At 39.6% G+C, this 13096-nt stretch overlaps 1 protein-coding gene across 2 annotated transcripts in view; it reads right to left on the bottom strand.

Annotated features, from left to right (window-relative positions):
- Positions 1-289: 289 nt before the first annotated feature.
- pacs1b (phosphofurin acidic cluster sorting protein 1b) overlaps positions 290-13096 on the bottom strand; it is a 41939-nt gene continuing 29132 nt past the window's right edge. The window contains exons 7-24 of one of the 2 annotated variants that reach the window (XM_087789567.1): positions 12775-12852; positions 11484-11543; positions 10066-10226; positions 9296-9389; positions 8221-8304; positions 8027-8148; positions 7748-7883; positions 7277-7381; positions 7096-7202; positions 5711-5865; positions 5388-5498; positions 5138-5240; positions 5034-5076; positions 4922-4964; positions 4721-4862; positions 3565-3803; positions 3383-3502; positions 290-3305 (exon numbers count right to left, since the gene is read on the bottom strand). In XM_087789567.1, the coding sequence (XP_087645693.1) occupies positions 3187-3305; positions 3383-3502; positions 3565-3803; positions 4721-4862; positions 4922-4964; positions 5034-5076; positions 5138-5240; positions 5388-5498; positions 5711-5865; positions 7096-7202; positions 7277-7381; positions 7748-7883; positions 8027-8148; positions 8221-8304; positions 9296-9389; positions 10066-10226; positions 11484-11543; positions 12775-12852 (2022 nt within the window). In that variant the 3' untranslated portion in view covers positions 290-3186. Of the gene's footprint in view, positions 3306-3382; positions 3503-3564; positions 3804-4720; positions 4863-4921; positions 5077-5137; positions 5241-5387; positions 5499-5710; positions 5866-7095; positions 7203-7276; positions 7382-7747; positions 7884-8026; positions 8149-8220; positions 8305-9295; positions 9390-10065; positions 10227-11483; positions 11544-12774; positions 12853-13096 lie in introns of both variants that reach the window. The other variant, XM_087789566.1, reaches the window with a different exon arrangement.

Here is a 13096-nt window from a genome sequence, read left to right as displayed (position 1 = left end):
AAGTAAATAAAGACTGCAGGAATACATTCAAACTATTTTTTAATACATATTTTTCCACGTTAGGAAATACGTACTAATAATTACAATTCAAAATGGTATGACAATTTGCATGTTTAGAATAAATAATCGATAAATTTAGGATCAAGTCTGATCAGTTTTGCATACCATGAAGACAGAAAAAAGACACCAGGAAAAAAATATAATATTAAAAGGGATTTGATTCAAGTTAGTTATTCTTTATTCATCTCTGTAATATTATGCAAAGAGTTAAATAACAACCATACACATGTATAAATCAAGGATATCTTTATTTAAAAAATGAAACAGTGAACACTTGCACATTCATCCCACATCTGACTGACAAATGTCATCATGAAAAAGCAGTACTACAAAACATTTCAAATGAAAACATTTTGATACAATAGAATAAGTACTATTTGGTATGTACAAGCATGATAGTTTACTGTTGTTATAGGCAAAAAGGCAAATACACCCAAACAATGTGATGTGCAAAACATGTTTCCCCCGCAGGTGCACAAGCTCAGGATGTGAGCAAAAGCTGGAGTTTTTTCCTCCTGTTCCCATGGAGACGGATGGTTACGTTACAAGCCGTGTGGGTAAATATTTTGCCAGAACTGTTGAAAGAAGGAAGCATGTGGGAGAGAGCAGGGCTCATAATTCTAGTACACTGCTGACACAGATCACAGATGAACCAGACAGGTTTTGGTCTCGGAGAGATTGTTACCCTCTCACAAACACAATCGGACACAGGTACAGAGGTACAGGTAGATACACAGGAACTACTAAAACGTGGAGCACAACAAGAGTTTTCAGACAGACTGCAGATATAAATGAAAATGCATTGAAGGAGACAAAAGATTTTTGGCTGTCATGACGATTGTTAAATCTTTGAAATGAAGAAAAAAAGGTTTCTCCATCATCAGCACCAAGATATATTTCCTCAACCTTTAGATGCACAACAAACTCCAGACGCCTTTTTAAATGTTTTTGTTAAGTGATCACAACGTGTAAAGTTACAAAGTATTCAGCTGACCTCGACTTCCTACTGCAATCCGCATCGAAATTCACATGGTTTGTATTAAGCGGATCCTTTGAAAATGAGGCCATTAATCCTCACAACAGGAAGTCAAAACAAATATGCCTGATAATTGCAACATTAATATTCTTTTAAGTACATTAATAATACATTTAGAAAGAAATACATAACAAATATTTTCTGTCTATTTTGTACAATTTTCTTTTACCATTTCATTTTAAAGATGTTGTTTTTTTAACTATACTTTTGATTTAAGGTCAAGCTAACATTGCGAAATATCAGACAGTTTTTCTATTTGCTGAGGCAACTTTGCAGGGTTAATTAAGCCATTATTGTAACAGTGATATTAAAGTAGTAACCATTTTATTTAGATAAAATCTTTCACAGTAAGTTTGGAGGTAATCTCTTCCTTTAACCTTTTGACCTTTAGTGACATAAGTTGTTGTTTTGTTAGTAAAGCCCTTGATTGTCAACAGCAACTAAACAAAACATTCAAGAGCAACAAGGCTTGTGATTTGTTGGCTATTTAGGAGCAAACTGCTGACTGAGGTTAAACAAATAGCCCATAATGAACGTGTTGATAAAACCACAGTGTCCTGCCTTCTATCAAGTGTTGTTCAGCTGAATGACGTCTTCACAACAGCAGGAAACTCTTGAGGATAAATGGAGGCACTCGTTGCTGCCGACGTCACTTTAACACTGTCTTTACATTAAAAGTATTACAAAAATGATGACAACATTAAGACAAGTGCATCAAGTAAAGATGAAAAAAAAGAATCCTAATACTTCACAGAATAAGGAGGAGCAGCGCGGCCAGAAGCTTCCATTTTTGAAGTACATTCTAAAGTTTTCAATTCAAATGATCTTCGATAGTTTTGTCTTATAAAAGGCTACGAAGTAAACAACATGGTCACTGTAATCTCTGCAGTCCTAGAACGACACCGTCGACCACACATAGTTACAAACACCAACATGTCCTCTGTGAAGGTTGGAAAAGTATTTTTATATATATTTATACTTGGAGATTTCATTTGTAGTTTTCTGACAACTGTATATCACCACAGACACACACTTGTTACACCACTTATCACCGCACGACATCTGAGGTTGGAGCTGCCACCAGAACATCTGAACTCTGGTTAGAGGTGCCAGCTTCGTTTGACTTCTGCTTGAATTATTTTAGGAATTCAAATAACCAAATGATGACAATAAATACAATTTGCACAGTTTTGATAAGATTTTTTTTTTTTTTACAATTGATGACAAAGAAATTATTTTTCACTCTTTAACGAACGACAGATAATATTAGCATCCATGAGTTTAAACGTTTAGAAGAAAAGGTACCTTTCATGAGGTTTCAATCCTTTGTGAATTCACTGTCATGATCAGATATAAACCTTCATTCTTCATTGTAAAACTTTAACTCATTCTTTGAAAGAATTTCTGTCTAAATTCTGACTGAGAATTAAAGTTGTCCAGATCTTTGCTCCAAAACATTTTCCATAATATTCTTCAAACATAATCCAAACTTAACTCATCAAGATGTCACTTAATATTGTTTTCTTTTATTGCTAAAATTGAAAATCTATTAAAAAGGAGAAAAAAGGAATGTTTTGAATATGAGAACAGAGATTAAAATGGATGTTTGGAAGAGTAGGAATGTTTGGGGTGAGGATGAAGTGTTTGCTACTGCATTTGTGAGAGCATTGAGTTTCCACCAAAGCTGCTGCCTGGTACGTTTATTTTATCTTCTGGCACGTGAGAGGAGTTTGGTTCTGACTGGAGCATGCGCTGCTGGATCACAGGTCTTTTTTTATGCAATGGTCGGTTCAGGGAGAATTGGCGCATGCTGCTGCATTCCATAAAACGGAAACATAAATGGCAGTAAGCTATTTGTGCTGTTATCCCCTTCGTCACACACAATACATTCACGTGTGCATGCACACACACACACACACCACACACACACACACGCACACACAACAACACACCAGAAGGGGTATTAAAGTGACTCGTCAGAGGGCCTCGGACGCACACGTCGGCCGACTTCCTCAAGTGAAATAAGTCGTGAGAAGCAGTGAACGATGGGGTCCATCTGCTCTCCCGCTCCTACCATTGGACAGCCAGCACTAGGAGGCGGGTTTAGTGTAGCCGAAAAGTCCAACAGGAAGGTACTTGACATGTGTGGGCCACTGGGCGGCCAGCTGGAAGAACTTGACGTCGTTCCACTCCACTCCGTCGATGGACACTGGGGAGCGAGAGACGAGTTTGAAGTATGTAGAGGAAGAACAAGCATTAGTGAGTCAAACCTCAGACCAGTCTAACCTTTTAGGAAAGTCTGCTGTTGCTTGGCTGAGCAGATGAGTCGACTGATGCCTTCGATGACCTGACTCTTTGAGTCCACGTCCTTTTCTTTTGGCTTCTTCCCCAGAAAGATGGTGGGCACTGAGAAGACGAGGACGTTCAATCAATAGTGAGAATCATCGAATTCTAGTCACTTCTCTCACCTTTCTTGTTCTTTTCTTTGGTGACTACAGTCATGGCCATGGTGCTGACCTGCGTCTGGGGATCGTTGCTGCCCCCACCTGGCAGCCTGCTGACCTGCAGGGAACGGAAGGCGCTCTTCAGTGTGTTCTTGCAGCCGGTGTCGCGCCGCTCGCCCTCGCGCCGCTTCTCGGCCAGGGAGGCAAGCCAGTAGTCCACCTGCAGGCCGATGGCGTCCACGCCGTGTGACATGCTGGGACTCCTGCACACATGAGCGTCCGTCAGCACCGCGGACCACCAAACATCCAACAGTGTTGACACGTGGAAAGACTTGAGCTTCACTGTTCTTTTTGTCACATTAAAACAGTCTAGCAGTGAATACATTCTACTTCATATGATTTATTATAGGGGAGCATTTAATAATCATCAGCGTTTTATATTTATTTAGCTTTTATTTTAAAAAAAACTCTCTTTTTTCCATTTTGTATTTTAAATTTTATTGGAATCGTTGAAATACTTAATTGCTTTTAAATTCTACACTCTATAGTCCTTTTAAAAAATAATTCATTCTCCCTTATATTTGTTCATTTATATATATATTTTTTATATATGAAAATCCTAATTCCATATTAAATAATGAATATTATTTTATATTTGTTCCTATATTTATTTTTTCACATACACATTTGATTTTCAAACATCCATCGATTTATACTGATTATTATTAACTGAAAATCTCTTTTTTTTAATAGTTTTTGGGAAAACAATAACAATACAAAAATAAACACTGTATATATACAGTATATACAGTATTTCCCGGACTAGTAAAGTCACTTAAAATCCCTTGTTCTTTAAAACTAGAGTGCGCCATTGAATCCAGTGCACTTTACATATTTATTCATGTTTGTACCTACTGACCTAGAACCCATTTTACATAGTACACAGAGCTAAAATTATGTAAAAATGTTTCAGGACTTCAGTAAGCGCTTCAAACACTCAAGGCTACTCAAGGATCAGTGTCGCTTACTGTGCCTTATAATCAATGCGCCCTAAACAAAATAATATGCTATATATAATAATTATTATTTAAAGCCCCCTTATCAGTATTGTTTGCCCTTTTAATCCCACATTCTGTTAATTGATGAGTGAGTCCAGTGTGGATGACATGTAAAAACCTACCCCTGCACTGTCAGAACACTGCCAGTAGAGGGCGAGGAGGGTGGAGTGGCTGCTTCCTTCATCACTCCAGTCGGGGAGCCATGTGAGGGCGGTGATGTGGAGGGCACGGCCAGACTTAGAGCCACGCCTTCTTCAACATCCCCTGAGAAACAGCCCACATGAGTGCGACTGGCATCACACACAGCACAAGCACACACTCACCGGTGGGAGACTGACCCGACTCGATCAGACCTACTTTCACCACCTGAAACAAACACAGGAGTCGATATGAATCTTCCAGCATTTCTTCAGACTTATCCGAGTGACTTCTTACCCCGATGAAGGGGATGAACTTCTGGTAGGAGTCTTCATCTCGCCTGGAGGGGGAATAACCAGGATTAGTTAGGGTGAGGGAGAGTGTCACGCAGATCCACTCACATCCTGTGCTTGCAGGTGAGCATGGCCTCTGCAATGGGCAGCTGGTGAGTGAGCGTGGCCCCGCTGATGTACTGAGAGATCCTGCCTGCGACATCCAACTGGTCTGAAGACGACGACAAGCTCAGTATTTCATTCACGCAACACCAGTGTGTGTTTGTGTGTGTGACTGCATCTTTATTTATGTACATTTGTCTGTGTGTGCATTTGGTTGTTCCTACTACAAGTGTGTGTGTGTGTGTGCGGTCGGTACCTGACTGGGGCGGCTCTGTGCGGCTGAACAGGTCTCTCCACGTGCTGTCCAGGAAGGAGGAGCTGTAGCGGTTGTCAAGAGCACCCAGGTGCTTAGCAACCGGGTGTGAACCTGATGGTGGAGACACAGGAGGTCATGACCAGGTGCTGGCTGGACAGATGAGATCATCAACACGATCAAATATTAACGCGGCAGAAACACAGCAGGTGTTACCTGCTGACAGACTGTGAGGTACTCAAGGTACTCCATGATCCGAACCATGCTAGAGACTAAGATCAACTTGAGCTCAGAAGTAGCAAAAATGACACTAAAGTTCAACTCACCGAGCGGTATGACCAGGAAGCGCATGTGGTTGAGCCAGTCGGACGTCTTGTTGGCCAGCTGGTTGACGAAGAACTGCAGGATGGCTCCGAGGTAACTCTGGCTGCCCACGGCGGCCACTTTGACTGGCTTGGGCATGGAGGAGTTGCAGTTGCAGCTGCGAGCGGTGAAGGAACAACAGTCAGTTCAATTCTTCAGCAGAATGAACCGCAAGAAAAGTGGTGGATTGAGAACAGAGTGGAAATGAGAAAGTGACGAGACAGCAGGATAAAAAAGATGGCTGGAGATTATAGGTGTTGATTAAAAAAGCTAAACTTCAGAAAAAGATCAGATAGAACAACATGAGTAGAGTAACACGGAACTGAACTTATTCATGCGGCAACATGAAGGAAACACTCCAAAAAGGTCACCAATCTATGTTTTTTGTCTATAAAACGAGTAAATCCAAAGTAAACCCACAGCTGCACAGAGAACATGAAGTCTGTGTGTATGTTGTAAGCAGCATTCAAGAAGAAAAGCTACACAATGTTAACAGACATTAAACTAAAACAAACTGTTTATAAACAAAACACTTTGCAATATATTAACTAATATTCCCTTCGTCGACAGAAAGACCATTTTCTTATCCCATGTTCTAAACAAACAATCTAACATTTTGGTCACCTGAGGCACATACAGTACCATGAAAACTTTTAAGTAACCAAATCTTTTTTAATAACCTGTTGAGAATGATTGGATGATGGCATGTTAAACAAACTGTAGTTTGTTCAGCTGTACGTTTTAATTAACATTTAACACATTTTTTAATCTGCTTGTTCTGTTCTTGCTACTTTCCTTCTCTGGTCCAGCATGACATGAAACCACTAAACGTTAAACATCATGTTGTATGAATGTGACAATCATGACTCAAAAATCTAAAAGATGTATAACTTTGAATATAATCAAATTATTCATGTAGTGATTGATAAATTCATACAAAAGATAGAACACAGTGACATACAGTGACATATACACGAAGTAAATAAAGACATAATAAAACTACACATTAAACTAGAAGTCCAAATGTATCCAATGATCAAATGATGCTGTGTAACATTTGTGAGTTATGCATTATTAAAATCCTCCTTTCATCAACGTGAAGGACACAGTGGTGATCAGAGCAGAGATGTTGTGCTTGGAAATAAAATATAAGATTTATACAAAAAGGCCTGACATCTGCAGCCACTGAATACAAAGGTCAAGGGTAGGAAATAAATGGAGAGAATGCAAAGCTTAAGGCTGAGTGAGGAAGAATATGAGTCACAACACAGAAGCATGTGGCGTTTGGAGATGTGCATGTGTGCGGTGCACGTGTTTCAACAAAAAAAAACAACAAAAAAAAACTCACAACTTCTGTATCCGAGTGAGCACGGCAGACAGAACCGCCTGGATTTCAGCCTGCGAGCACGTACAGACCACTGGGTGTCGCTGTACCTGCAGCTGCTCCACCACATACTGCAACACACACACACATCTGCTGTGGCATCGTATTATACTCGTGCTCGCGCCTAATTGACAGGTAGAATTACCTGCCCCTGCCAGTCTGTGCCGTTGACCAGAATGAGACTCTCGGGCAGGGCCGAGTCTGACAGCAAGATCTGGTTCAGCTGGTCGTACACCGCTTTCCTCAGGACCTACACACACACACACAAAGAACAAAATCAGCCGACAGCAATTGAGTAACTCTTCAGGTGACTCAGCGGGACATACATTATTCATTTCTGCGCTCCAGGCGACTCGGATTAGGAAGCCCGTGTCTGTTTGTATGCATGCGTGTGTGTGTGTGTGTGCGTGTGCGTGTGCGTGTGCGTGCGCGTGTGTGTGTGTGTGTGTGTAAGACGGACAACAGCATGTTTTTTTTAAACATTAATCCCCCTGTGCAATGTTGCAACAAGCTGATTACTTTCTGTTTGCCGAGACAAAGCGGCGCCTGGGCTAACAATATGGCGTCGAGAATGGAAACATGTTCTTTAAAATGCTAAATAGCGGCGCGCTGGTACCGGTGTGCTGTGGCCCAGCTCAGGCGATCTCTCAGAGTCAGAGCTGTTGGTCCGTTCACTCAGAGGTTTGGACAGTTGTCGCTCCTTCATGGGGGTGCTGCTGCGCTTCAGTCTCGGCGTGTGACCACCGTCTAACCTGGAAGCACAAGTTAAGATCCTTCGTGACACAAACTCTTTTTAGCTGGTGAGGCTAAAAACCAAGAAATAAACACATGGACTGCTCGACAACAAAATAACATCAACATTTGTATTTAATTTCGTTCAAACCATCATTTCTACCTTGGAGACGACATTGGCTGGGCTTCACTTTTACTGCTCTTCATGGGAGTTCTGGGCTTCTCTGCCACGGAGACGGTGATGCAGGGTCCGACCTCAGCAAACAGCTCCTGGTCTGTCAGCTCCTGAACACAAAGGTCGTCAATAACTTTAAAACCCTTAAAACAGCTCTTTCTCCAGCAGCCGCTGACTCATACCAGGGTGTCCGTTTCAGACAAGGCCTCGTCCAGGTTGCGACTGCGAGAAGGTTTCATCTTCTCCAGTGTTGGTTGCTCTCCATGCTGGACAGAAGGGATTCTTTCAGTTTCACAAATCTTGATTCAAGACGCCTTCTATGGTGGTTGGTTGCATGTTTCTATTCTTATTTTGTGTATTAATACTGTTTCTAGGGAGGCATATTCAAGAGAGGAGATTTTCTGATGAAGGCATTTTCTCTTTTAGTTTTAAAAATGTTTCAATGTTAACTATAGATACATTTCCACAACTTTTTACTCTCCAGGAGATGATGTGATCAAAGAGAAACTCTTTAAAAAGTCCAAATGATTTGGTGTTCAAGACATTCCAGCAGTATTTGACCTAAATTTAATGAATCGAAATTCTGAGTGGAGTTTTACTTTGTAGCCACAATTTTAATGCTCCTCGTTCAATACTAACTGCTGCCAAGAAAGTGATTTGTCTCTGTTTATCTTTTTGTCATCAAAATAACAGAAAAATGGATCAACAGTGTTGATAAGTTTGGATTGATACATTTTGTGTTGTTTTAAATTACCATCCGGATCCAGCAAGCCCTTTGCAGGATTGGTCAATGTATTAATATTGTCATATATTAAATAATGTTATGAAAATGTTATGAATAACGTGTCAGATGACAAAAATACATAAAGTGGCCATACAAAGGTCTAAGTTATCCAAGTGCTTTTCTTTTAAAATCTTGTTCTTTTTAACAAGTCCTGCAAATGATGTCAAACAAAAGGTTCTACATCTGCTTCTTGTTCTTCAGTATCAAGGACGGTCATTTTTATACTAAAAAGCTAAATGTTGAGTTGCAGTGTTTAGTGTATAGTTGCACTGACATGTTTACATATCAAGATCACAATTTTACATGTATAAATGATTCACTTATTGAAATGTTTTGCTCCCTGAAAAAATGACTTTCTCAATCATACGCATCTAAAAGAGTTAAGCAGCCAGTCTCACAAATACAATCCACAAAGAAAAATATTCTTTAAACAGTAGATGTTGCAGCTGAGGCTTCATTCAAAAGTTACTCACAGGGCTGAACGTGTCCCGGCCCAAACTGCCTTTGCTGTTCAGACTGCCGATCTCGGTCTGTGAACTGGACTGCGACATTCCCTCAAAGAAAGGCCTGAACACATGGACAACACGATTTATTATCACCTGTAATCACTGCTGGCGAGTGATGGAAACAAGCAACATTAACTTACAGAGATGAATAGAATGACAGAAATATTTCACAAAGACATTTTAAAACAAAAGCTATTTTCGGTCCAGCTGCAGCTCTGTTGAGTTACATTGACACATAAAAGCTTGTCAATCAGGATTAATATATAGTATAAAATGGGATATAAAGGTTCACTTGCTCACATTTTTGACACGCATTGTCACTTCTTGTTTGTATATGTTGTTATTTGGACTTGGCTCCATGTCTACTGTGTGTTTGTGTGTTTGCAGGAGTGTGTTGTATTTGCATTTCAGTGGCAGAATAATCTGGAATATCCAAGCAAGTGCATGCACAAGACGAGACTTTCCCTTCCTGAACTCGATACATTACATTTTCATCACTTGCTTTATTCAGCTGTTTGTCAGAACACTCTCGGGAGCCAACTCAGTAGAAAAGCAGGCATCAGTCTGTGCTCAGTGGTTTGCTCGGCAGTTAAAGTCTCTAATTTGTTAATACTTTTCATAATTAGTTGGCTAATAAAAACACTTAATTAATATGTCATTGGATAATCAGGACTTTAATTCCCATCTTTATGTCATGGTCCCAGGTTCAGTGTGTTCATTCAGGAGTGTCTTGTCACCTCAGTTTAGGCTTTGGTGTGCTCAGGATGCTGTCGGTCTCTTCCATCTCAGGCCCACTATCACTGGGGTTGTACATCTCCAGGCTGTCATACAGCTCGTCCAAGTCTTCCTCCACTTCCTGGATCTGCTCCCTGGACACATGCTCCAGACCGAAGCCCACCTTTGAGCAAGGCAGAGAGGAAACATAAGATCCCAGCTACAACTCAGCTCAGCTTAAAAGAAGCTATGAACACGGTTTAAAACCATTTCAGTAAAGCAGAAGAAAAAATGATGGGAACCTATAAATAAAATGTATTTAGAGTTTTGTGAGAGATTCTAGTCGGAAATATAAAAAGTATCACAATAAACTAATTCCCATCTGTCACTTTGATTTAATGTGACACAAAATTAACCGACTGAAGTTTAATCTAGTTCAGCAGTTCATCTCCTCCGTTATCTGAACCTCCTGGCAGCTTCTTCCTCCTACAGAGAGATCAATCACGATGATGGCCTGTAACTGTTTATGACACCGATGGGGGCCGTCATTATCTGCCATCATGGCTTCCTGAACAGAATAATCATCTTGGACTTTGAGGTTGATGAATCAAGACCGGAGTAAGACGTTACCAAAGAAGTGGCTGTGGAGCTTCATCTACTGCGGTGAAGACCACAATGTCTAAACAAAATGACAAACTCTTCACGCTTTGTGTATTTTTCTTTATCGTTAAATATAATACTGTTTTGTTTTTTAGGGGGTTAAATAAGAAGGAAGGTCTTTATTATTTGCTTAAGTTATCTTGCTATTTGAATGCATTTTATTCTCCGAGATATAATAATGAGAAACTATTGTAATTTTCTCCATTTGAATCATATATCATATATATATTCCTTAAAATCTTTTTTGTTCTTAGATATAAATAATTCAACAAAATCAAACATAGAAAATGATTAATCTATTCAACAAGTACATGGATGAAATTGTTTTCCTGTAAACACCAGACTAAAAATGTACCTGCAGTTTTTTCTGGATCCTTTTAGCTTTTAGGCCACAATACCCCTTAATAAACTTCCTACCTGTTTTTTTCACAAATCATATCACAGTTAATTTAATTATGTTTGTTATCTTTTCATGCATTCATACATTATAGGCATCATGTGAGCTGCAAGATATAATTATGGAACTTCCTGGGCTAATTTGAAAGTAACCAAAATCATATTTCCTGACTTATCTCCCTGAAGACGTGACTGTGAGGATAATATCTCAGACCGTGCACATGATATTTGAAAACAATATTTGACAGAAAAAAAACAAGATAATGACGAGGTGTTTAAGTCGGAGCAGAGTTAACACAATTCTTCTTTTCATCAGCAATGACCGGGTATTTTTAAGAACCAGATGCATCTTTGTTGACACACTGGAGAAATACAAGTCTCCTACCTCATCCGTGACTTTAAACCTCTTGAGCAAGGCGACAAACTTCTGCTTGATGTTGGGTTGCTGGGGAGACAGAAAAGTGACAGTGTGAGGTTCTGGGCTGATTGATGATTATATTGTGTGCCTCGGCGTTGCCGGATGAAGACGGATGTGAAAAGTGTTTTCGCGTTTCACGCCTGATGGCTCTGAACAACAGCGGTTAATAAAAACTGAGCATTTTCACACCAGGGATGCGAGTTCTCTCTAATGACTTCTGTGGGGAGACAGGAGTGTCAGAGTCACATCGTAATCACTTTGCTGATAGTTTGGAATAGATGCATCATTTTTACAAACTCATTTCTATTTTCACTTTAATTGGGTTTTTTTAATCATCATGGACAACCTCTTTTTGGAAATTTACTGTATATAAGACAAAAGATTGAAGTTTGTTTTTTTAAAACACCCAGTAGTGGATAAAATGTACTCAATTTAAGACATGATGTTAAGTACATGAAAAAAATAAATATCCCCTAAATTTGATATAAGGAATAAAATATATATATTTTTTAAAGAATTCACATAAATTTAATTATAGTCTTTAAAATATATAAAAAAAAACGTTTAGAGAGTAGTAAATTCCACGTAAGAATGACTCCAGCTAGCATTGTTATCAACTAGCTAAGCTAGTGGTTTGGCATTAGCAATATAGAGCGAATGATTTGGTCCATTTTAAAAAAAAACCTTAATGAACTTGATTCCTTCAACAAGTAGTAAAACGATAATGAGGGAACTTTAAATTTTAACCTTCATCTTCAGTGTGTTTCCTTTCAATTTGGTACATTATGTTCTTTTATATTGTATTTGGTGTAGACAACAGTACATTTAATAAACTGTTAAATTCTATATTTAGCTGATCAAGATGGGAGGAGCAATGATGGGATGAAAATCATCCGGGTAAAAGTGAAATAGTTCCAATCGTGTCGCGGTGTATGCGGCTTCTTTAACCTGTGTGTCAGAGACAGCAGGTGATGTGTTTGGGTGACGGCGAGCCGCCTCATGGAGAGCTCAACAGGTCTTCATTAGTCACCTGCTGAGACAAACACCTGCTGCGCCACTTCTCACACAAACGCAGATTTGAAGTGCGATATTTCCGTCCTCGCAGAGAAGATGACATTGACTTCCACTCGTGTTGTACGAGGGAAAATAACCTACAGCGAGTAGATATTTAAACCTGAAATAAATTATTCATGAAGGCAGTTTGCTTCTGTGGCAGACATGACAGGTCTTGTTTGGGATGACTGGCACAGCTTCTTACCCTGGTAATGGCTGCGTTGGAAGGAAGCTTCCGTCTCGGCTTCTTCTTCCTCACCTCGTCCTCCTCGTCGAAGAGGTACTTCAAGAACAAACAAGAGTTATTGTGATTCTACGGTGTCTGTTATCTGAAGAGATTTATTAAAAAGAGGCATCATTGATCGTCAACCCGACCATTTATTTTTAGCACAGTTCAATCTCGTAAGACCTCAGAATGTCCTTCATTTAAAAAGCTGAAGCAGAGCGTGAGACAAGACAGAACATTTTGAGACAAAATCAATCTGAACCAATAAAGAGATGCTTCAAATAAGAAGGGTGTGATTTCT

This window comes from Callionymus lyra, chromosome 4 (assembly GCF_982586985.1).
Source record: "Callionymus lyra chromosome 4, fCalLyr1.hap1.1, whole genome shotgun sequence".
Classification (NCBI taxonomy): domain Eukaryota; kingdom Metazoa; phylum Chordata; class Actinopteri; order Syngnathiformes; family Callionymidae; genus Callionymus; species Callionymus lyra.
This window is presented reverse-complemented; position numbering and strand designations above follow the sequence as displayed.